This window comes from Typopeltis vanoorti, chromosome 12 (genome assembly GCF_054136105.1).
Source record: "Typopeltis vanoorti isolate ZY-2024b chromosome 12, IOZ_Tvanoo_1.0, whole genome shotgun sequence".
Classification (NCBI taxonomy): Eukaryota; Metazoa; Arthropoda; class Arachnida; order Uropygi; family Thelyphonidae; genus Typopeltis; species Typopeltis vanoorti.
This window is the reverse complement of record NC_143560.1, coordinates 34876256-34903668: the sequence shown is the minus strand read 5'-3', so window position 1 is coordinate 34903668 and position 27413 is coordinate 34876256. Positions and strand designations below refer to the sequence as shown.

Below are 27413 nucleotides of genomic sequence, written 5' to 3'. Positions count from 1 at the left end.
CAATATTTATGGCAAACTTACTTGAGAAAAGGCTAAGAAAAATTGTGGAAGAGAAACCTGGAGAAGAACAAGTTAGGCTCAGGCTAAATCAGTGTTGTTGGGATTAGATTTTCACTTTAACACAGTTGAGAAATCATGGAAATATAATAAGGTTCTTAAAGTTTATAGATCTGGTGAAAGCATAAGACAAGGTCAAAGAGAAAAGGTTTTCAAAATTCTACATCAGGTGTAAGACAATAAAGCACACTAGATGCATTCTTATTCATCATGCTATAATGTTATACTTTATGATATTACCTCCTAAATAAATCAGGTGCAAGATTTCAGCATTCTCTAAGTTAAATAACATCAAGTTCCTGATATGCACTCTCAAGGGGTGTACAATCTACAATGACAGTACTACTAATCTCCTATCAACAATTTTCCACCAAATTAATCTATTACATGTCAGCACTCCTGTATTGCTGCACTTTCTAAGTCACTTCTGACTGAATCAGTCCACATAGATCATGGGTTTCCTCTGTTTTTTTTTTTTTTTTTGTTCCCTGCCATATTAGCATCAAACACATTTTGCTAATCTTCCATCTTCCATTGTTTGAGTGACCATACCATCTCAGATTAGTTTTGCTCACATATTCTTGAATGCTAACAATGTCAAATTCCTTCCTAATATCTTCATTTTTAATATGATTCTGCCATTAATGCTATCTGATCAAGCCCCTAATTTTTTTTAGAATTCTCATATCTGTGGTCTCTAATCACTGATCAAGTGTTTTACTTCTAACCCAACTCTCAGATTCATAACTTAAAACTGGTTTGAACACTGTGTTGAATAGTGCTAGTTTAGTGTTTTGCCTTATTTCTCTCTTATTCCATATACATTTATTCAACTGGCTACCTCATCATACCAGCTTTGTTATTCTGTTGCCTATTTCCAGATTTAACTTACCATCTTTACTAAAAACTGTGCCTAAATAGCTGAAATAGTTCCATTTACTTGTTCTATAGGCTCACCATTCAGAACGGAGCTGAAGTTTTCTATGTTCTGCCTATTTTCATAGTTTTGGTCTTTTTTATTGGTAATTTTCAAGCCAAATGTGTAACAACTGTTATTCAATTTAGTTAGAGAATCCTGGAGACTTGCATCAGATTCTCTAACTAAATTGAATAAGCTTAAAAGTAGAACATCATTTGCATAAAGCAAAGAGATAAGTTTGATATCTCCAATTCTAATATTAGGTTTAATGCCACTTTCTTTCATAATGTGATCCATATAGATCATGAATAAGAGTGGAGATAATGTGCATCTTTGTCTTACCCCTGATTTTACATCAAATCATCTTATTGTATTCACTTCAGTAATAACTGCTGACTTAAAACATAAATATAGACTATGTATATATGCCCTGAATAATGTTCCATTTACTTCGTATAATTGTAGTACTTTGAAAAGTTTTTCTTTGGACACTTTGCCATTGTCTTTTCCATATCTATAAAACTTGGTACAGATCCTTGTCATATTCTCATGATTTCTCAACTATTTTGTTGTAAAGTAAAAATCTTTTTATTATTATTACTGGTAGCTCCATGGAGTCAGTAGACTTATTGCAGGAGACTCAAACTATCAAAACAATATCTATCATATCTGTTCTTGAATTCAGTTACAGATGAAGAATTCACAACTGAATCAGGCAATGCATTTCACTCATTCACCACCCTCCAGATGGAAAATCTCGTTCTCACACCCTTGTTAACCACACTTTTCTTTTTAATTTCCAGGGATGACCTCTTTTCTTCTATCACTATCACACAGCTGAAACATCTCGCCTGCATCAATCTTATAAAAACCTTTTAGTAATTTAAATGTTTTTATCATATCCCCTCTTCTCTGCCTATCAACCAACCTCTGCAATCCACAAGCTCTCAATCTATCAATGTAGGGTGCATTTTTTACATCACTCCTCTGGACTCTTTCCACAACCTCCTCATCTCCAAGGAATCCAGGTGACCTGACCTGAGCACAGTAATGCAAATGTGGAAGTATCAATGCTTTATAGAGGGGAATAATAACCTCTTTATCTCTGGATGTTAGTGTGTTCTTCAATAACCAAGTAATCCTATATGCAATCATTGGACACGACACCTTAGCAATGTGTCCTCTGAACTTCATCTCCCTATCCACCAACACCCCCAAGTCCCTAGCCTCATCAATCTCTTGGAGTACCGTTCCATCAATGTAGTACACAGCTAGTAATCTTTTAATCCCACAATGCATAACTTTACACTTTTCCACATTGAACTGACATCCATTTCTTTTTGCCCATTTTACCAGCTTATTTAAATCATCCTGCAAACTCTCAACATCAGCTTGAGTTTTTTATCTGACAACTCTATTTGGCCTGATTCCAGCTTATTCTTCTCCCAGTTTATCTTCCACAATTTTTATCAGCCTCTTTTCAAGTATGCTTTGTGTAAATCTTACCATCATACAAATTTTGGTAACTGCAAATATTCTTAATTGCTTGGGTAGTTCTTGGAATAGATAAAAAGGAAAGTAGTGACTTAGCTTTTATAACTGCCTGCATTGAATTATTAGCTAGTTTATAACTTAAACTATTCTTGGGGACCATTCCATTACTATCTACCTCTCTAGTGTCTGGCCTCTGCCACTACTTCCTCACCTAATTCAAGTACTGTCACGACTATAATATCAGTTTATAATGAACCCTAACATCATAAATATGCCTACTAAAAGAAAGTGCCTCTTGGTTCGTGAAAAAGTTTTCTTTTTCTCTTCAACAGTATCAACATTGTGGAAGAATAAAGATGTTTACATATTGGCACTGAAAAACAACATAACTGAAACAATATAATTTAGAAAGTGTGAGCTTGCAAACATTGAGAAAGCATCACTACACAAACGAGTGCTTGAATCTTGATAGATGGTCCAATCTTGATGCCTCAAGCTGAAAAATCTGCTAAACAATTTGGATACGACAATTTTGTATGTAACAATGGTTGCCTGAATCAATTTAAAAAACAACATAACATCATTATGTCAGTTTTTAAATTGAATTATTAAGAATGTCAAAAAAAATAGGAGGTAGATTTAACTTATCACTGTATAATGAGTAATGGTTATAACTAAGAAATTTTGTCAGTCCCATGGTGTTTGTTATAGCCAAATTTGACTGTTTACTGTATTTAGTGATAAACAAAGCTATTTGTTTTTCTTGCTTGTGCAGTATAACATCTGTTGAGGTTGGAAAGTTTTTTAACAGCATAGGGATATTTTTTATTCTAGTCTTTGGAAACAACAGATGTAGTAAAATTTATCTATTCCTGAATAAAAATGATTATTTCTGTTTATTATAAAAAGTTGTTGATCTACAACAAAATACTAGCATGTGTGAGATATCTATTAATAATAAGACAGAAGAGCTGCTGACACTAAATAAAAAATAAATAAAACTAATGGATGTAGGATTCCCGAAAGCGTGGATAATTCCGATAATGATTGGAATTATCCATAATAATAGGATACATAATACGATATAATGTATTCCTATTATTGCGTAAAATGTACACTAAGTCTTAGTAAATGAAAGAAAATGTTTAGAAAATGAAGCGAATTATATACATAAACCAGAGAAATACAACATGCACAACAAATTTTACAAAATGGTTTGCTACTTGATCAAACCACATATATTTCTGTCATGCCTAAATGAATAACCTGATTAACATTATTAGTTCATTGGATTAGCCTCTCCCTATAGTTTTTAATTGAACTACTAAATGTATTAGTGTTTTTAATTGAACTATAAATGTATTATTGTTTAGTTATTTATACTTTGCAAACAAATCTCTTTCCCATTCCTTTTAAGTTTTTTTTTTTAATTATGCCATCATAAATTTACTTATTGATGTCTAGACTTTATAGGATTGCATGCTGTTTGCTCTATCCATATCACACATGTTAATTATTAATAATTTGTTTGCAATTAATGACAGTACATTAATGAATGTATTTCTACTTACACTTATTTTTTCCTTCACATTTCCCATTCTCACATGGCTTATAAATAATGGTTCACATATTTACACCTTTGAGTAATTTATATATACCAACTAGATAATTACCAGATCGACATAATAGGGGTGACTGAAACAAAAAAGACCAAAACTGGTGAGATCTTTCTGAGCAATAATTACAAAATGTTATATTCAGGCAATGACAATCAAGCAAAAGAAGGAGTAGCCATAGTATTCAACACAAAATACAAGGCTAATCTTCTTGAATGGCAGGCAGTCTCAAGTAGAGTAATGTGGGCAAATATGAGAATGGGGAACTGGACAATGAGACTTATTTGTGCCTATGGTCCCACAGAAGGTTCTACTAAGGTAGAAGTGGAGGAATTTTTTGAGACTTTAGAAAAAGCAACTGACACAATGAAAAATGAAAAGTTGATCCTTGTTGGAGATCTAAATAGCAGAGTAGGAAATGTGAGACATACAAAAATATTTTGGGAAAATTTGGAGAAAAGAGCAAAGCTAATAATAATGGCAAATATCTGTTGGATTTCTGCTCAGGACATGGACTGGTTATTACTAACACCATGTTCCAACATAAAAATGTGCACAAATTCACATGGAGAGAAGAGGCTAGGAATAAGAAAAGTCTCATTGACTATGTTATTGTTGATAGTGATGTTTTCTCCCTGGTGCAGGACACCAGAGTGTACAGAACATTTGAAATTGAAAGTGATCACCATTTAGTCTTCAGCAGGATAAAATTTAATTTCATACTGAAAAGAAGAACATGTAAGAAAGTTTTAAAGCGAATAAAAGTTGAGCAGCTAGATGTGAACTGTAGGCTAAAATACACAAACATGATTGAAGAAAAAATGAAAGAGTTTGAGAACAGGAAGCAAACCTTGGAGATTCAGTGGCAAACTCTGAAGAAAACATTGATTGATTCTGCCAGAGAGGCATGTGGTGAGGTTGTGTGCAAGGATAAAAAAAAATCAGAACTCCCTGGTGGAAACAGGAAGTTAAAGAGGCAGTGAAGGAAAAGAAGAAAGCATACCAAAAGTTCCTGTCAAATAAGTCAGCTTGTGCTCTTAGAGAATATAGAGACAAATGCAAGAATGCTAAACACTGCGTAAAACTAACTAAACAAAAGTCATGGAAGGACTTTGGCAAGAATATAGAATATAAATATCAAGAAGATGGCAAAATATTCTGGGGGTTGTTGAAGAAGGTTAGGAATGGAGGAAAGAGTGCTATAAAAGGAGTTAGAGATGATAAAGGTGATATGAAAACTGGAATAAAAGATATCCTTGAAATATGGAGTAATTACTTTGAAAAACTGCTAAATGAAACAAGCAGTGATGACAGCACAGTGGTAAAAAACACTGACCAGGCATGCAGGCAGGAATACATATCCATACTTGAAGTGGAAAAAGCCATCAAAGGCTTGAAATGTGGAAAGGCAGCTGGAGTAGATGATATTCAACCAGAAATGCTGAAGTATGGTGGTATAAGAGTCTTATAGTGGTTGCACTGCATAGTTCAGAAAGCCTGGACAGAGGGACGAATTCCTGATGATTGGAGTAGAGCTCTCATAGTACCCATATATAAAAAGGGAAATAAAACTGAATGTAAGAATTACAGAGGTATTTCCCTACTGAGTGTTCTTCCACTGTGATGACAGCACAGTGGTAAAAAACACTGACCAGGCATGCAGGCAGGAATACATATCCATACTTGAAGTGGAAAAAGCCATCAAAGGCTTGAAATGTGGAAAGGCAGCTGGAGTAGATGATATTCAACCAGAAATGCTGAAGTATGGTGGTATAAGAGTCTTATAGTGGCTGCACTGCATAGTTCAGAAAGCCTGGATAGAGGGACGAATTCCCGATGATTGGAGTAGAGCTCTCATAGTACCCATATATAAAAAGGGAAATAAAACTGAATGTGAGAATTACAGAGGTATTTCCCTACTGAGTGTTCTTCCTGGCAAATTCTATGCAAGTATACTTGAGAAACGGTTGAGAAGAATTGTGGAAGAAAAGCTTGGTGAAGAACAAGCTGGATTCAGGCCAAACAGAGGCTGTCAGGATCAGATCTTCACTTTACGACAAACAGTCGAGAAAGCATGGGAACATAACAAAGATCTGTATTTAAGTTTTGTCGATTTGGAAAAGGCATATGATAAGGTGCCAAGAGAGAAGCTATTCAATACGCTGCAGTTATATGGTGTCAATGGAGCATTATATCAAGCAATACTTAGTCTTTATTTGAGTTGTAAGTCAGTAGTTAGAATTGAAGGAAGTACAGGAAGATGGTTTAATGTTAAATCTGATGTGAGACAAGGATGTACATTATCCCCTCTGTTATTCATTATCTATATGGATCACATTATGAAGGAAAGTGGTATTAAACATGATATCAAAATTGGAGATGTTAATGTCAGCTTTCTGCTTTATGCAGACTATGTTATACTTCTAAATAAATCCGCTACAAGTCTGCAAGATTCTCTGACTAAATTGAATAGTTGTTGTAATAGATATGGTATGAAGGTCAGCAATAAAAAGACAAAGACAATGAAAATAGGCAGAATCATTGAAAATATCAACTGTGTTGTGAATGGGGAACCTGTGGAACAAGTAAAACATTTCAGCTACTTAGGCACGATTTTTACTGAAGATGGTAAATTAAATATGGAAATAGACAACAGAATCAGCAAAGCTGGTATGGTGGGAAGTCAATTGAATAAATTCATATGGAATAAGAGAGAAATTAGTCAGAACACTAAATTAGCTGTATACAAGACAGTGTTCAAACCAGTTTTAACTTATGGATCTGAGAGCTGGGTCAGAAGTAAAACACTTGACCAAAGACTAGAGGCCGCAGATATGAGAGTCCTGAGAAAGATTAGAGGCGTGAACAGATGGCATCAATGGCAATATCATATTAAAAATGAGGATATTAGGAAAGAACTTGACATTGTCTGCATCCAGGAATGCGTTAGCAGAGCTAATCTCAAGTGGTATGGTCATTTAAATAGAATGGGAGAGGAAAGATTAGCAAAACAAGTGTTCTCTGCCAGGTTGGCAGGAAAACGACTCAGAAGAAGACCAAGATATAGGTGGATTGATACGGTACAAAGTGCCTTAGACGATAGAAATATAAGATCTGATAATGTTGGAGTCTTGACAAGTAACAGACTGATTTGGAGGAAAATTGTAGATAGGAAGTTAGTAATGATATAATTTTTTCATGTAGTACTATCATATCCTGTACACCCCTTGTGGGTACATGGCAATAATTTGATGATGATGATGATGAAATATACCAACCAAATAGAGCATTCTCCTTTATTATTGTTTTCTAATATATCTTAAAACAAACCCATCGTCCTCCACTCTAAGCAGATTTGATTGCATGAACTGATAAATTAAAGTATTCAAAATTATTCTACAATTAATTGCACCAAACCAATTTAGATGAGCTATGCACTCTTAAAACTTTCATACATTGATAAAAGTGCAATCATATGGTCAAATTGACACAAATTTTGTAAGCCAAACGACAGCACACCCAACTGAAATGGGCAAGTGATGCCACTGATATATATATATATATATATATATATATATATATTGCTCCCCATCCCCATCTAGAATTTATTTTTCACTCTGCTGATAAGTCTCAAACAAAAACTAGCCTTTCTTTTTGTTTAATGTTGGCTTCACTCTGTAATGATTCAAAAAATCTCTAACTATTAGAACCTTCTGTCAGACTATTGGACTAAGTAAGTCACATTGTCCATTTTCTCATTTTGAAACTGTTTCCCAATGAAGAAATTTATCTTCTTGTTTAATGTTCAACTGTACCCACATTATTTAGAAGTATCTCACCCATTTTTGCTTTGTCTCAGTAACACTAAAAAAAGACTCAGAGGAAGATCAGCGTATAGGTGAGTTGATGGATTAGGAGTAATTTAAAAAATTAAAATATATTGAGCTATTCAAATCAAAGAACAGATACAGATAAATAATAGAACAATTTTTTAAAAAAAAGTTGCTGATTAGAAGCTAGTCATGAAATATTAAATGTGTTAGACTGTTACAATATCTGGTATACCCCAAGTGGTGCACACCAAAAAATAGCAGTAATGATGATAAAATACAAATTCTTCTAACATCTACTAACTACTTAAAATCTCTTCATCTGTAATTCAGCAACCTATAGTTAATTATCAAACTTCCCATTAAAAACTGGATTTTGGTATAGGATTTCATATTCGTAAAGCATATACATTCTTTAATTTTCACATTCATGATAGATTAGGCTCAAGTATACTTGCCATTAGCTTTCATTAATGTGCATTGTGAGTGAGCCTGTTTCTAGATCCCAGGTAGTTACTGTCTTTTTTTTTCTCTCTCTCTCTTTTTTAATTTATCCTAATCTTAACTTATTTTTAACAGTTCTTTAGATCTTTTAGAATTTAAAGCTAAAGAATAGGTTAATTTAGTTAATTTAGAGAATTAGTTAATCTAAAGAAAAAAAATTAATATGGAACAATTACTGTATACTCATTCAATATGTAATGTGAAATACTGCTGGTTGAAAAATAATGCATACCATCTCTGTCTACAGATGTCAATACCACATAATCTAAACCCCATGAAGCTATTGCTTTAGCAGTGTTGACTGGCTCATTATTATCAGGTGGTGGTGGATTTCGGGATGTCTTGACAGAACAAAATCGGCATCCTCGTGTGCAGGTATCTCCTAGTAGCTAACAGACAAAAAATAAAAAAAAGTTTATATTCTAATATTTCATAAATATAAGAATTAAATAATCTAATACCTACAGTAAGCTTTAGAATACTGAATTCTGTATTCCCTCATTTAACAAAACATTATGTGAATAATCTACTGAAAAATTATAAATCTTTCTATATTATAATAAATTTAGTTTAATCCTTTATCCCAGTGAAAGCAAACAAAGTTTGTGCCTGAAAATATCTTCAGGACTGAATATAGTGTTGCATCATCTTACCTGGGTAAGTAGTACACATCAGGGCAACTCGTAGCAAAGGTGGAGCAAGATACCAACACTCCTATCCCAGTATCTCCCATAATGCAAAACTTAAACTAAATTTATTATAGTCTAACCTAGTGAAAAATAAACTTTCAAATCTTTCTCTAAATCCAGAGTAATTTAATAAAAAAAAAAGGTGGCAAACCTTTTGGCAACTCCTATAGGTAAAGATGACCTTTCTACTGCTTCTGCCTGGTATCTCCAACTCTAGGCCTGGCTCCCACTGAAGAGACCTCAATAAAGGTCGAAACGAGTCTGGGTAGTGGCCAATACCTTACACCTCCTTATGCATTAAGGAGGTGTATTTTTGCATTATGGGAGATACTGGGATAGGAGTTTTGGTAGCTTGCTCCACCTTTGCTACGAGTTGCCCTGGTGTTGTACTACTTACCCAGGTAAGATAGTACAACACTATATTCAGTCCTGAAGATATTCAGGCGCTCTCACTGGGATAAAGGATTAAACTAAATTTATTATAGTCTAACCTAGTGAAAAATAAACTTTCAACTTTCTATATTATGAAAATACTAATGTCACGAGTCAGAGGATTTCTTTAAGGGATGTGTGAGTTACTTAGCTATTCCCACCTACTACTGTGAGTGGGGATAGCTAAGCTAGCTAAACTTCATATAATTACATTTCAAAACAAATCATGATTGGTTTCATGATCAACAAATAATATAATGATTCATCAAATATTTTTAATGCTTTTATTGTTTTATATTTTTAAAACCTAGCTGAGAGTCCAATGTGCAATAGGTAGTGTTGAGTATTTAAGAATGGAAAAGAACAAAATAATAATAATAATAAAATTAAAAGGCTTTGAGAAACATCAATAACTAGAACGTGAATAATAAATGATGATAAAAGAAAGAAATCAAGTATGAAAAAATAAAAAACTTAAAATTACCATCTGCTATTTTTGTACCCATGATTAAATAATGATCACAGTCAGATTACTATAGCTAACTTATAGGGATCAAAGGTAACATTTTAAAGAAAAAGGTCTGCAATATTCTGATCAGCTGCTAGAGGGCCATAATGTGCTTAATGTTGGTAAAGAGCTCCAGAAAAGATAAGCGCTTTTTTGTGTAATAATTGATGATATTGCTTGCATTTTAGTATACTATTGTTTATTTTTAATAACTTAGTGTGTCAGTGTGATTACTGGATTTGTTACTGACTTTTTTTTTTATTGAATTTTTGAATCTTGTCTTGGATGGAACACGATGGTGGTATGCACAAGGTAAACTGGGCAAACTGCAAGCGGTGACTAGGCGAGCAGCATGAAAATCAAATACCATTAACAATGTAAATTTTTCAAAAAATGGTTCGATGTCATCAGTGCAATATATATGCATAGCAAAATGCGAAAGATGTATTTGTTGAGAGACTGAACAGGAGACGAGAAAGTATGGATTTTTAGAAAGTGCGATATTTTGTTAGACTACGAGTTAACGAATGCAGAACAGACTGAAGGAATGAAAGTTTTAGTGTAAATGAAAGACAAGGAAAAGGAACAAAAGCTAGTAAGACTGAGGGAGTGAAAGGAAGTATGATTGAGGAAACAGAGGTAAGGCACAGCAGAATGAGAGCTAGCGAAACTATTGGAGTGAAAGAGAGTGAAGTTTCCAGAATGCGATTTGAAGAAAGGGTTATTCAAAATGAAATTTTAAGTGAGGAATATGCAGAGTGATATTAGACATTTAGTGAACACAAATGAAAGTGTGCAAAAGAATAAAATGAAAGAAAAAAGGTAAAAGAGTGGCTTCGTGTGGCTAGCCATAGGAACATTCTGTGAGGAAAGGATATATGGGGGGTATAAGGCATGTGATTAAGACAAACTTAGGAGACAAACTTTCCTTACCACTCAACTCCTCATTGCATGCTATAGCTCGGAGCTATAGCATGCAATGAGGAGTTGAGTGGTAAGGAAATAAATGCTGCTTGGGAACTGACAAAGAAATACATAACAGCATCCCTGTGTGAATGTATTCTAAAGGTCAGAAGGCTGAATAAGGTAATGATAAATAAGGAGATTAAGAATGAAATCTGGAAGAAGGCACTTCAGATTTCATTCTTAATCCCATTACTATGCCATGACATTTATCTATAGCAATGGTGTTGATGTTGGAAGAAAACAAAGTCTACTGTTGAGCATTATTTTCGTTCATGTGGAGCTGGTAAAGCAAATGGCTCAAGCCAATGACATGTTTGTGAGCAGTTTGTTTAATGTTTCCAATGAACAAATTGCTTACAATGATGATGATGCTATTACCCCAAGCAATAGTGTCATTGCTGCCATAATTGAGTGGTTCTGACATACAGGGAGTGTTCTGATGCAATTGCAAAGGGCATTTGAGGAAAAAAGGAAATGTTAACACAAATGAGAATCATGGGTATGTACTGGAGAAAATGTTACAGTCTCAGAAATGCAGTCAATGTCCAACAGTGGTAAAACTTGGGATACCAAGTTTGTCACTACAGAGGATATGAGGGACCTTTTTATATGTCATTCAGGTGGGTCAGTATTTGACAGCAACAGATTACACTGCACGGTGGGAATACTGTGCATGCATGCTGGCCAATGTCTATGAAGATCTGTCCTTCCTCCATAATGTCTGGTTCTCGGACAAAGCGCATTTCATGTAAACAGACAAACCTACAGGCTTCTTGGTTTCTTGAGACCTGAATTTCTCCAAGAGAAACCTCTTCACAGTGAGAAGGTCACTGCATGGTGTGCGGTTTCCAGCCATAGCATAATTAGGCCCTACTTCATTGAAGAGGATGGTGTAACCGTGACCTTGAATAGTGAATGCTCATCGAGAATGTGTTGGTTCCATTAATCCAGGATTTGCATAGGTTATGCCGTGCACAAAACATTCCATTTTGTGCACAGGTATTCCAACAGTACGAAGCAAACTGTCACACATCACGTGGTTCTAGAGCCTATTTACCAGAACACTTTCCCAGGAAGCTCACAGAATTCCCATACCTGCTCTCCTGATCTCACATCACTTGATGCCTCCATTTAACTTCAGGTATGCTGAAGGAATAGGTATTCCACCATGACCTGCCTTCAAACCTTGATGAACTAAGGGTTAAAATTACATGACATGTTCAGCAGATGTCCCAAACCTTGTTCTTGACAGAGAACCTTCGTATGCACTATGAAACCTGTCTTGAAAGACAAGGTGTCCATTTCGAGCACGTAATCTACAGTCGTTAATGCTTTATTCCACCAAGATTCCTCCGATAATTGTGGATGTACATATTATCATGTGTAAACATATATTTTTTTTGTTAATAAATCCATTTAGTTCATAACATATATTATTGTAGTTATTCAGTACTTTTTTTTTTTTTTTTTGTGCCATACTGTAGAAATAAAGAGGTTCTTGTATAACACCTTGATCGGACGTTTGTATGGATTATTGTGCACAGATTTGGTCCCCTGTTTTTCATGGTGATAAGGATATCTTAGAAAGGGTCCAGAGAAGACTGACTAAGGTTGCAACTGGTCTTTGGGATAGGGAATATGAAGACAGATTTAGGGAATGCAGTTTGCAAAGCCTTGTGAATAGGAGGAAGAGAGGATATGACTGAGATATTTAAGTTAGTAAAGGATTGTTACCAGGTTAATATGGAAGAAACTTTTTGTAGAATGAGGGAAGGGGACAGAACAAGGGGACATACCTGGAAGTTGTATAAGGAGGGTGTGAGCAGGGGTATAAGGAGTAGGTTCTTGTATGGAGAGTGGTTGGTGAGTGAAATGCATTGTGGGGAATGCAGATACTGAATGAGTTTGAAGCAGTTTGATGGGCTTTGTGTACAACAGTGTTTGCATCCCACTATGAGTCTTTAGACTCCATGGAGATCTGGTGTTAATTAATAATAATAATAATGACAATAATAATAATAATAGCCAATTTCCTTTATAACTATTATGGAGCTCTGGAATAGTTGGTACAGTGAGAGAATTCACTACAACAGTAATTGCATACGAATGTAGAATAATGCACATCAGTTACTACTTTTAAATACAGTCACTTTAGTCAGAAAAGTGAGCAAAAGAGATGGCCCCTTATCAAGACAATTATTTTATTATCCATTTCATCATGCTTCAAAATTCGTATTTTTTAAATGCACTATTTTATTCATTGGTTATCAGTATGAATATTGAAAACTTCTAACAACATTAATAATTGCTGCACCACCAAAGTTTTGATCTCACAGAAAACTAGAATAATATTTAGAAGTCTGTTTCTTTTTTTAATGAAAAAAAAATTCTGTTAAAAATTCAATGAAATAAACTTAATTATATTCAGTATACTGACAAAACATAAAATATTATGATTTAAACATGGTTTACTACATAATTATCTCATCTGCCTCAATGTGTCAAGCATAACTGCCTGTCATGTCCAAGTAACATGGCTTCTTAGAAACATTGGTATTATTATTATTATTTGGGACCTCCATAGGGTCATTACGCTCATTGTGGGAGGCCCATTTTAAACCACATGAAGTTTATCATACCATTCGTTACACTCAGTCACTGTTAGTGCTCTCACTACCCTATCAGGCAATGCATTCAAAGGTCCAAACACCTTCCATGCAAAAAAAAAAAAAAAAAAAAAAAAAAAAAAAAAAAAAAACCTACTCATTCTCTTACTCACTACTTCCATTCATAATTTCCAGGAATGGCTCCTTGTCCTTGCTCTTTCTTTTGATGTACCATACAAAAGAACTCTTTATACAATGGAACCAGAACTCTTCTATCTCAGTTGGTCAGTGTTCTCAGTATTGCAGGATCCTCTAGGTTACCTTCACCAACTTTGTGATATGCTCCTTAAACTTCAAATTTCTATCAATCGTCACCCCAAGATAAGGTCCCTTGTTCCCTCCATGTCAAGACCTCACATTTAGTTACATTAAACTGACACACGCACATTCATCTGCCTTATAGGAAAACAAAAGAAAAGAAAACCTTGCCATCTCCATATGAGACTTGCTAACTCATCTCCATCTGAAAAGCTGAAGGCAATTTCATATGGAAAGACCTAGAAAAGTGAAGGCCAGTCTTATAGGAAAGATCTTCTAGGAATGTGAAGAATCTTAAAGGTTCTTCACATTCCTGAAGATCTTTCCAATCAAAGGGCAATGCCATAAATGTCTGAGCTATGGAGGTTCATTACATAATTATATCATAATAAAACTTGTAATAAAAGATCAGCCATTAGGAAGCAGAGAAGAGAAACTCAAAATAGCCATGTCGTGATAGTAGAATAAGAAACATAAAGACAGTTTCAGAGAATTTAATCATCCATGTTCAGGCAGCTTAATAAACACTCAAAAATTAGTAAACATGCATGTAATTGTTGACAGCCTGAGCCAAAGAACAGCATGTCTCACTTTGTACAATATTTCCTCTGTTACTTATCATCTACAACGATGAATCAAATCTACACACAAAATTTAAATTGCAATGTGCCAACAAATCATCTAACCCATTTTTGGTAGCAGATTTCTTGGTACTTATTCTTTTCTTAGATGTATACTTTTTTTTTTTTTTGCCTTCATGCGACTTATCCAAATGTAAAGGCTAAATGCACCAAGTTTGTTTTCTACTCAAAGGACAATCATGCCCGCTAGTTTCTTAAGAAGGCTGTTGGGCAAAATATCTAACCTACTGTGTTTCTGCTTCTATCTCATTCTGGTGGAATAATAACAACACTTACTAAAGATAAGGTAGAACTCTTGGCATTAATTTTTTCGTTTAATACTTGTTTATATGACAAAAATAAATCTCTCCTTACTTTTCCACAAACCACTCCAAGTTATGCTTCCTCTGATCAGAAAAATACTTAATAGACTTGATACTATTAAGTCCTCCAGCCTAGATGGTATCCCTCTAATTTTACTAAGATCGAATGATTCAGAATTAATGCATTGCCTTTACAAGCTACACTATTTATCTGGCAATTATCCAATAACATGGAAGCAAACTTTTATCCAGCCTGTTCTCAAAAAAAAAGTGATAAAAGAGATAAAAGTCAGCTATCAAACTATCATCCCACTGTCCCCACCCTCAGTACGCTTGTGAGTGATGGATAAAGTTATCAACAACCAGGTTCTTTATTACCAAGAGACCCATCAGTTAATTAGCGATCACCAATATGGATTCCACTTGTTCTACAGCAGACCTACCCACTAATCTTACCCACCCAGGTTGGACCCAGGGCAGGGAAAGATTTGGAGAATCTCATGTGGTTGCTCTTGATATTTCCAAGACATTCAATCAAGTGTAGTATCATGGCCTTCTTTCCAAGTCGCCTTCTTATGGTTATGATGAAATTTTCATATGTTAGTGTAAAAATAATTTTGCTAAATATTTGTAAAAAAAAGTTTTTAAATAACATTTATTGAAATAAATGTGATTTGGACAATCTTTTTTTTTTATTCCCATATTCTTGCAAAAATTCTAAAACAGAATTATAGTTTTTTTGCTCCACTAATCTTTCGACAGAAGGACATCAGAAAAATACTTAATAGCCTTGATACTATTAAGTCCTCCAGCCTAGATGAACAAAAGATGTTAAATTGTATTACTTGCTTTTTGAAAATGCAAGAGATGAAGATGATAACAAAAAATAGCAAAGCTTATTAGGTAATGGAGATACCTCATATCTCCAACCAGAGGCTAAATTAAATGGCTAATATAAAATGTTTAATTTATATTGAAATAATAATTTAAATGACATACCTGTTTGTACATTTTTAGAAGGTGAGGATGACAAAATATTTGAAGTCAGACATGACTGAGCCAAAACATGAAACCTTGTTTCAGAAAATCCTTATATTAATATAGCAAGAGATTTTTTTTTTTTAGAATGCTCATTTCAATGATGGTATCCAATTCTTAATTGATATAAATATATGTGGTGAAAATGTCTGAAGTATATCATATTCAAATTAATTCAAAATTTTTGTTTGAGAGTATTCCAATTATATTCTTCCCTTCTCTGTGCCAAGAATCAAGTTATTACTACTTTAATTTCCTACTTTTTTTGAAATTTTTCAAAGAAAGAGTTTCACATTTCAGTATCTAAAATCTACTACTTGATTTCGCTTTTCAAGAAAAGAAATAAAATAATAACACTGCTGTGTCTGCTGAAACAGAATGCTTCTAAAACTGAACTATTTCTCTGTGGTCTGATTATTCCAGTCCCTATTTCATTTTCCATCAGAAATGGCATCAGCTGTTTTAGGGGATGGAAAACAGTCAAATTCGTTTAATTTTTACATATAGATTTCCTGTTATAATTTACCATATAGAAAAAATTGTTTATATTTTTGCCATAAATAAAGCTAGTTTTGAATTTTGCTGCTTTTTCCCCCTCTCAAAAGAAGCCCTACACACTTAAAACTTTTGATTGTTGCCATTATTTCTGAAATCAGAATCTTAGGTGCACCTAGCTAATAATCCTTTCTGCCCTTCCAAATGCCAAAATGAAAGCTAAGATTACTCACTACTACCGAAGAAAAGAAAGAAAGAAAGAACACTTTTCAGAATGCACACTAAAGCGCCCCAAACAGAAGTCTTGTGCATAGCAGAAATTTGTTTCATCCTTTTGATTGATTCTAAATAGACAAGCTGATATTTATTTGTAGGCCAATATACAATATTTTTGTCCAAATTCATTCTACCTAATCACTCCAAAGACCATATAATTTCGAATTTATAAGAATCAGATTTGATTTTATTATCAAAAAATTATAAAACATCTGATACAATTACCTTTGTATCATTTGATCTGATATATTAAAAAAGAAAAACAGTACAACCATATAACATAACTGTTCAACTATTTTTCTGTGGGGAAGGGGAAAGACATAAAAAAAGTTGAATAGTTATATTCAATTTTATTATTATTATTATTATTATTATAGAGTATTTCTGAACTGTTTACAAGAGAATTAATAATGTTCTTCACTTTGAGAGCAATGCCTATACATTTTTGTTTGTTTGCTTGTTTGTGTAAAATAATAATAAAAGTTACTTAAAAAATGCTACATAATTAATAGCAAAATTATCATTAAATATATATCTTTTAAAATATACAATATTGTCTGCTTTGTGGAACAGGATATTTTTTCAAATTTCATTCATATATTTCCAAGACAGTGGGTAAGATTCTTTTTTCACTATTTTTGTGCTATTTTTTTTTTTTTTTGGGCGGGGGGTTTCAATTCCTCTTAATGTTGTGATATTGAAAACAAAACAAACAATTATGTTTTCTTTTTGATAGGAAAAAAAAAAGTATATGCATCAATCTTTCTGTGAAGCGATTTTGACTTGTAACTAATACTAATGAAAGTAATGAAAAGAATGGGTTTTCCTCAACACACTATCAGGTTGATAGCCAACTTGTATAAGGAACAAGAAGTCACAGTAAGAACATGTGTTGGATTGACTGACTGGCTTCAAGTTGGAAAAGGAGTTAGACAAGGATGTTTACTTTCTCCTCACTTGTTTAGTATATATGCAGAGGACATCATGCGTGAAGCATTGGATGAGCTCAGGACAGGAATTAGGATAGGAGGTAGATTGATCAATAATCTGAGGTATGCTCATGATATAGTACTCCTTTGTAATGACATGGAAGAACTAGGGCTAATTCTTAACAAAGTTAACAAGATCAGTAATAACAGAGGACTTCAACTCAATTCTAGCAAGACAAAGATCATGGTTCTCAAAGGAAAAACAAACAGAGAAGCTCTTGAGAAACAAGTGTACCTTAATGGAGAAAGAATTGAGGAAGTCAGCAAGTTTGAGTACCTGGGATCCATTATTAATGTGAAGAATTGCTGTTCAGAAGATGTCAGAAAAAGGTTAGGAATGGCTAAAAGTCAGAGACATGTTTAAAATCTGGAAGGATGGATCTATCTCCATGGGAACAAAGTTGAGGATTTTAAATGCAGTTGTTTTTCCAACAGCGACTTATGGATGCGAGACTTGAAACCTAAAGAAGTCAGATAAGAAACGGATATCTGCTTTTGAGATGTGGTGTTACAGAAGGCTGTTGAGGATATCATATACTGAAAGGCGTACAAATGAATGAGTGTTAGAAAAGATTAGTAGAACTTTAAGGCTTCTTAAGGATATTGACAGAAGAAAGTTAAAATATTTTGGACACACAGAAAGGATGGAAGGAGGACGTCTCAGAACAGTAATAGAAGGTAAAGCTCCTGGAAAAAGAGGCAGGGGTAGACCATCAATGAGATGGATGGATGGCGTGTGTGGAGTGACTGATCTTCAGAGAGTTGAGGCTGCCAGAAAAGCAAACAACAGGACTACATGGCGAGGCCTGGTGCGGAACATCACCGAGCATCAGAGTGACCATACGGCATCTGTAGATGCCCAGTGAACATAGAGAGACTAATACTATGAATAAACAATAAAGAAAATTTAGAACAAACAATGGATTCTTTAAAACTTGGATGAATGTAACTCTTCAAAATGCTACAATTAAGAATAATTAAGCAAAATTAACAAAAAGAAATTGATTCTGACATTGCTTTTTCCATCAGATAAAAATATTTATTTAAAAGATTGATTGACGTAAATCATTGCAACAATTTTTCTTATCCCATCAATGGTCATTTCATTTTCAGAGATAAAAAAATAATCTGTTACAGAATGGAAGTCTCTCTTATTTCGTCTTGCCATTAGCAACAAACTACAGTTATGTGATAAAAGAACTAGAAATATAAAAATACGTTGTGTACATTTAGACTATTTCATATCTGTATATTTAAAATTAAAGCAAACCTAAACATGTTATGCTCTCAGTAGCATTGCTCTGAGATGCTACTATTAGAGCAAGTTAATCCAGTGAAGTATGAAGGATTATCACCCCTCTTAATGGAAATAATTGATGATTTGCATTTTTTATCCATGTTTCTTCAATTCTATCATATGCTTTACATTCATATTTTGGTGGATGATAAACATGTCATAGCTAGTAGGCAGACTGAGTATCAGCACATGTAAGATTTCTAACAAATGGAAGGAGAGCAAGATAATTCCAATATACCATGGTGGAGCTAGGATCCTCTATAGAAAACAGCATGAGTTTGTTAAATATTAGTCTTGTTTCAGCAATCTGTTCATGTTCTATAACAGAGTGACAGCTAGGTAAGGAAGAATGGATATACCAAAATACTTCTAAATCTTGACATGGCAAATGACAGGATTACACATGCAAAAAAAATCTATTAAATTGAATAGCAGAGCAGGTAACTGACAGGTATCAGAAAGTGGTGTATGGAAGAGATGAGTTCATGAGAATGAAGGTCACTAGTGACGTATTACAGTGTTCTGTACTTGAGCCATAGTTATTTAACTTATAAATTAATAATATTGAGATAGACTAGGGTTTCTCTTTGTATGCAGCTTACTTCATCACAGGAATTCCTGGGAAAAAAAAAGCTAATTCCACGAATTCCCAAGAAATAGTGGTATATTAAAAGAACAGTAAATGTTTTATTACTTGGTGATATCCTTTGAGACTGGGATAATTTTAATTATTTATGCACAGATGACCATTTATACATTGTAATGCTTGCACTGTATTTACAAAATCTTGTGGATATGTATTATTTGTCATAAATAATGTAATTGTTATCATGCATCAGGAAAGGCAAGAGTTGACATCTGCCTTGACATATTTTTTTAATATGAGTCTTGCACTGGGTCAAGTTCCAAAGGAGTGAAAGGAGGGCAAGATTGTGCTGCTTCATAAGGTAGGTGATAGAATTCAAGCATCAAATTATAGGCCTATGTGTGTCAGATGTTGTGGTTAAGTTGTTGGAGAAGCTGATGAGAACTAAGATCCAGAATCGGGTTGACAACAATGGTATTGTTGAACCTTTGATGGACAGCATGGATCTGCTAAAGGGAAGTCATGTTTTAGTAATCTACTTACTTATTGTAATAAGGTGATGGTTTCCTTGGACAGAGGAGAGGGATACACAGTAACATGCTTAGATTTCGCAAAAGCTTTTGATAGATTACCGCATGATAAGATAATAGTCAAACTAGAGCGGATGGGATTGCATATTAGATTAGTGCATTGGATCGTAGACTGCATACATGATAGGTACTGGCAAGTTGTGTATGGGGAAGCAATATCTAGGAAGAGGAAAGTCACTAGTGGTGTGCCTCAGGGGTCTGTTTTAGGTCCATTGCTGTTTAACCTGTATGTTAATGATATTGGCAAAAATTTGGATGGGGATATTCAGTTGTTTGCAGTTGATGCAAAGTTAGGACAAACTGTGAAGAGAAAGAGCAGATGTTGTGGCCTCACACGAAGACTTGAACAGATTGAGTGGATGGGCATGGGAATGCCATTCAAATTCATTGCTGCAAAATGTAAGGTTTTAAAATTTGGGAAACAAAGATGGGATATAGAATTTGTGCTTGGTGGGGATATATTGTTGGAAGTGGAGGAAATAAGAGATCTTAGGGTGATAGTGAACAAGAATCTGAAATTTAGGGGACACATTGCCAAAATTATGAGGACAACACAAAGACTTCTGGGAATGATGCAGAGGACACTGACTTGTAGAAGTAGGGAGACTCTTGTTCCATTGTATAAGGCTTTGATTAGGCCACATATGGACTACTGTGCACAGATATGGTCACGTGGTTTTCAAAAGGACGAAGAGATGTTGGAAAGGCCACTGTCTAAGGTAGTTTCTGACCTCTGGAATGTTGAATATGAGGAAAGGTTGAGGAGATGCAATTTACAGAGTCTAGTGGATAGGAGGAAGAGGAGAGATATGATAGAGACCTACAAGTCAGTAAGGGATTGTTATAGGATCAATGTTGGAGAGGTTCTACAGAAAACAGTGGGAGATCAGGAGAGAACCAGAGGTCATCCCTGGAATCTGTATAAGGAGGGTATGAGCAGGGGAGCAAGAAGCAGGTTTTTTGCATGCAAGTTGTGAATGACTGGAATGCCTTGCCTAATAGTGTGGTGTCTGCAGAGAATTTGAGTATGTGTTTAAGGCACAGTATGTTGAGTTGTATGTATGATAAAAGGACCTCCTAGATGACTCTTTGACTCCACAGAGTCTTGGGGTAATAATGATAATAAAATTATTTTAACCTTCTATCTCAACAACGTTCATTCTTAAAGTATTTAGCAATGCGAAAATAAAATTCATCAAATTTCTTTTCTTTTACCTTAAATTATTTAAAAAAAATATTTATCTTAAAATATTTAAAGTCAATCAAAATTTTTAACAAAGTTTCTCAGAAAACATAAACAATTGATACTTTTATCACTAAGTTCTCAACTTGGTTATAAATAAACCTGCTGCAGAAAATACTTTTTCCAATTCAAGAGAAGAAAATGGTTTTGGTGAATTAAATAAATTCAAGTTGGAAGTTCTGTTCTCGATTTGTCTTGAATAGTGGTAGTTCTTGTTTCATATGTTTGTTTGAACTCTGAGCTTGACCAGTCTTAATACAGTAATGCAGAATCACGCTTTTTACATTTTGCGCTTTCTTCAGTGGAGTTCTTAATAAAATAGTGCTACACAAATTATTTTGTTAGGGCATTTTTTTTAAAACTCCTAAGACCTTGAGGAGGTTAAAAAAAGTTAAAGGTACAACTTAAAAGTTTATAAAAGGTATCTGATTTTGTCAAAGGAACAAAAACCTTAAGCAATATTATTTTAATGTGCTTTACCATAATTGTAGCTGTAGCCGTTTCATGTTCTCCTCCACCCCAACACTCACCAATGTTAGGACATTTAGCTTCTTCACATACCTACAGAAAATTAAAAATTTCATCTTAATTTCTTTAAACACAATTAATCAGTTTCAGATAACAGACAAATTTTAACCAATCAAAGTATAAAAAATTATGTCCAAGGTCATAAAATATTCATTATGCTTTTCACTATTACTTTTATTTTTAATGAATTCAAAATAATATATGTAATTTCAAGGTCATGAAAATTTTATTATCATAGAAAAGACTAAGAATAGTAGAAGCATTAAACCATTGCTTCATATTACCAATAAACCATTAGAAAAGTTTTTACCAATTTATTTAAATAGAAATATAGAGTTGACCCTTGAAGAACGCAGGTTTGAATTGTGTGGTTCCACTTATATGAGGTTTTTTTTTAATAAATATATTTGAAAAATTTTTGGAGATTTGCGACAATTTAAAAAAATCTCACAGATGAACTGCGTAGCCTAGATATATTGAAAAAAATTAAGAAAAAGTTAGGTGTGTCATGAATGCATAAAATATATGTAGATACCAGTCTATTTTATCATTTATTACCATAAAGTATACACAAATCTATTATAAAAAGTTAAAATTTATCAAAACTTATGCACACAAAAACTTACAGACCATACATGGTCATTTGCATTCGAGAGAAATGTAAACAAACGTAAGGATGCAGTATTAAATCATAACTGCACAAAATCAACTGTTATTAATTAGTTAAATTAATTAGCATGAAATAAAAATTTTATAACGATGCATTCATTTGTGTATAGGCTCGGCTACTGCTAAGCAATCAAATCAATTGCGCTAGGCTACCATAAAGCAATCATACTGCTGCTTTGTTATCAATACATGAATCGTTATACCTGTAAATAAATATGAATTTATTTTTCAGATTATCTTTACATTTTTGATGTCTAGTGTTAATAATACGTATGACATATACAATGTTTTGTATCATATATGACAATATACACCAACCTGGTTGGCAGAGTGGTTAGCGTATCTGCTCCCCAGCCAAAAGGCTGTGGGTTCGAATCCTGCTGTGGGCATGAATGTTTATGATTGTCTGTGGAAATACTAGTGGTGATGGGCAGTAGATGGTGTTGGTGTGGATGATGGTAGTTGCGGTCTGCTGTAGTTGGTGGAGATGGAAGTTGTGGAGTGGGTGCCCTCCCTCAATGAGTCTTTGGACTCTTCCAGGTGTCATGTCATTATAGTAATATTGATGTAGGCTGACAGACAGACGATTCATCTTGTAAACAGATGATGTAAACTTACCGTATCAATAAATACAGTAAGTTACAGCAAATGTGTTTTCACTTCCTCTTGATTTTCTTTAATAACAATTTCATTTCTCTAGTTTACTTTATTGTAAGAATATAGTATATCATGCATACACGCCATACAAAATGTGTTAATCGACTGTTTATGTTATTGGTAAGGCTTCTGGTCAACAATAGACTATTAGTAGTTAAGTTTTTGGGGAGTCAATAGTTATATGCAGTTTTTGAACAGTGCAGGGAGTCAGTGCCCCTAACCCCCTATGATTGGACAATGCTAGATAGAATTTAATCAAGGCAAGCTTCTTTGACAAATTTAAATGAAATTTGATTATTTTTCTTTTGTAAAACTAAATGTCCTTATTTAGCGACGATTGGGACGTTTTATGACCAAAACAGTTTGAAATAATATAAATTAAGATTAGTATCCTCCATATACCAATTACCTTAGTATTGCGAATTTTAAAATATAATTTTTTTGACAGAAATATTATATTTTAACATAAACATAACAAAAATATAAAATGCCTAGGAGATGCTAATCAAACAAAACTACATGGAAAATTGAAAAGCAACAATATTTCTGAGCAACATTTCATAATCAAGCATGGAAATACAACAGTCTAAGAGGGCACAGGGGGGGGGGGGAGAATATATTGTTTTTTTTTTATAATGATTTCTAGGTATATTTTTAAAATAGTATACAGGATGATGGTAGTTTTAATAAATATGGATTTATTAAAAACAGCCTAACATGTTTTGATTCGTTTAATTATATATTATCATAGTTGCAATGGCAAATTTAATTCTCCTCAGAAATAGTCTTTCTACGTGAAAGTTATGCCTATTTATTGACCAAGAGAAAACATATTTACAGACATAAAGTATGCCACTGAGAAATCTGGAAAGTGAGTGACAAATAAATGGGTTTAAATTAGAGTGGGACTATGAAAGGTGAGATGAAGAGATGCAATTCTTAGTATACCAAAGAACATTTATTTCATATCAGAATATTAAATTCTCAGTTGGACTATCTATATTTATGTAATGAATTTATGTAATGAATTCATTACATAAATATATTCACTGCTACTTGAAATTATGCACATGTCTGTTTATTTCTATGACTGTTTTAGCAAATTATGATAGGACAGTGACATAATTATTGTTCTACCATAAGCTACTTATGACAGAATAATAATTGAGAGCCAAAGGGAATAAAAAATTAGGTGATCATTTAGTTTTTAGAGAATTTTCCCAAATAGGCATTAACAGGACTTAGCCATACAATTAATAGTTAAAATAAAGGAGACTTTATTAAACACTTCTTGTGTTCCGGGAATGAGTTAGATTTTGTTTCTGCTAAAGAATAAGTTGTCACTTATATGGTACGGTGATTCCATTTATGGTAAAATTCAACAGAATTTTAATGGGAAAAATCATATAAAAAAGGATATGATGAAATAATGTAGAAATTCATCTGACAGCACACTGCAAAGTAATTCTGGAGTGACCACAATGCAAAATCCTTCATTGTATGTCCAAGCACAAATACCTGATACGAAATGAAACAAAGCAACAAAAATGTCTTTGGAAAATGTTGGTGCCAAAGTTTTCACGATTATAGTGTGTTGAGGAGAGGGGGGGGGGGGAAGCAGGGCTTTCATAAGTCACTAAGAGCAGTAAGTTTGGCAAAAAAATGACAAAATTGCATCAAAGAAGGGAAGAACAAATTCAAGTTATTGTTAACTTTTAAGAATAATCCACTTCAGTCTGATTTTATATCTGGAGATATAAAATCAGTTGGTTGCAATTATTTTGGAGATAACTAGAAAAGTTATTGTTAACTTTTAAGAAACTTCAGTCTGATTTTATATCTGGAGACATAAAATCAGCTGGTTGCAATTATTTTGGAGATAAGTAGGAAGCTAGATCTGTGTAATGAACGATCGCCACTAATAATGATAACAAAAGCCTTTAATCTTTTGCTGAATAAATTTTCATTCCCTATTTATTCTAATTTTTGATCAGATTAAAAATGGTGTATTAAGAACATTTCTAAATTTTTAATTAAAAAAAAATTGCAATTTTTATCTTGAACGAGATATATTTTTTCTTTGAATTATTTAGTCTGTGTGGTTAGCCTAGTGGCTATGCATTTCGCAATCATATTTCATATGATTGCGAAGTGCAAACAATAAGAAATGTCCTAGGTTTGATTTCTTTCAACGATGTGAGGAGCTTTAGGATCTTCCTCAGCCATAGCCAAGTTAGCCAGTCTTGGGCATGGACAGCAGGGTCCCCTCCCCCAGTTTATCTGGGTTTTTTCATCCTGCAAGCAGGCAAACCTGGCTCCATGAACACCCACGGATACAGTCATGAATATCACCCTTAGAGGATGTAGCAGAGGAGTGGTGAACTGGACCGCATTAATATGCCAGTAACCCCTCATTAGGAGGGGACTCAACCTATCCTAGACGGATGACAAGGATAGGATAGGATTACTCAGATTATTATTTTTGTCTTTTTTATACTGGGAAAGACTACTACTAAGAAAGACTATTAAGAAAGAATACTAAGATATACTAGGAAAATTACATTTGCAATAATAATTACAGAAAGGCTATAATTAAACTAGATTGCTATTGTATTTCATGAGACAACAAGAAAGAAAGAAAAAAAAGCGAATAATTCTGCAATTTACTTGTAATCCATATTTAAAAAACAGAAATCAAAATTCTTTTTTGTTTTCTTTTGCATTTAATCAAAAAATAGTCAAAAGCGCATTTATTACAAAGAATTGCTGAATAATGTCCAAATTCCAAAAAAAAAGCAAACAATAAGAAATAACAAAATAATTATTGATGTTTGGCACGGCATAATATAGCTACACTGCTCGGAAAGAAGTCAACAAATGCCATAGCATGAGGAACATAAATCTATGCCGCCCACCTTAATAAGATGTAGGACCTCTTTCACTGTGATGACTGCAGCAATCCTAGGGGACATACTTTCCACAAGCGTACAATAGCAGTCAGTGGAATTTTGGACCATTCTTCCTGGAGGCATGTAATGAGGTCCTGGACTTTTGTGGGGGTGGATGTCCTTTGACCTCACCTGATGCTCCAGTTCATCCGACAAATGTTCAATAGGATTGAGATAATGGCTCTGTGGAGGTCAGTGAAGTGCAGTAACATTCATATCCACAAACCACACAGTTACATAAGGCACCAGTCTTATCACACGGTGCATTGTCTTGCTGAAAGTGACAAAGGTCATTTCCATAGAAATGACACAAACTGGGAAGCATTGCATTGTCCAGAATATTCAGATACCTCTCAATGTTCATGGCACCACAAACAGAGGTATGAGGGCAAACCAGGAAAAACAGGACCATACCATCACACTGCCACCTCCGAATTTCATAGTTGGGATTACACTCTAGTAGGAGACGTTCAGCGGTCATCTGTCACACCTACAACTGTCCATCAACTTGGTGTAGCGTGATTTGTCTCTCGATAACACAGCTTTCCAAGCTTCCATGTCTCTCGATAACACAGCTTTCCAAGCTTCCATGTCTCTTTTTACACATTCTTTGCACCGCTGAAGACAAGGCTGCATGTGGGTTCAGGTAATGTTGGGTTTGTAAATGTGCAGTGCTGAATTTTTTGTGCAGATTTGTGTTCCAATTGATGTCTGGAACTCCGCAATCAAAGTGTCGTCAGACGAATGATTTTTACATATTATCCTTTGTAGCATCCTATGGTCACGTTCTGTGAGTGTGATGGGTTATCCACTGAAGGTAGCACTTGCAATCATTTCCCTGGGCTTCCATCTCAGTGTGGTTTCACAGATTGCTGACCTAGGATAGCCCGATTTGTCAAAAATTTGCCAAACAGGTAAGTTTGCAGCATGGCATCTTGTTACAATGCCTCTTTCCAACTCCATCAATTTTTTTACCCGGACAGAGTTGCAATGACTTGGGAACATCATATTTTTCCAATTTATAGCGGTTACAAGCACATGACTCATTACATTGCAAGATGCATCTTGCCCATTGGGGGGGGGGGTCTGTTTACTTCTTTCCAAGCAGCATATTCAAGATGCATGTGTAGAAGTTCACAGTCATTTTATCATTAGTAAAATCACCATTAAAACTCTTAATGCAATTAAGCATGACCGATCTAACAATTGCCCCAT

General features: G+C 34.1%; 1 protein-coding gene across 1 annotated transcript in view; it reads right to left on the bottom strand.

Moving 5' to 3' along the window:
• Las (lipoyl synthase, mitochondrial) overlaps positions 1 to 27413 on the bottom strand; it is a 194874-nt gene that overhangs the window by 73203 nt on the left and 94258 nt on the right. The window contains exons 4-5 of the mRNA XM_090401861.1: positions 21877 to 21957; positions 8653 to 8809 (exon numbers count right to left, since the gene is read on the bottom strand). Coding sequence (XP_090257987.1) covers positions 8653 to 8809; positions 21877 to 21957 — 238 coding nt within the window. The remainder of the gene's footprint in view (positions 1 to 8652; positions 8810 to 21876; positions 21958 to 27413) is intronic.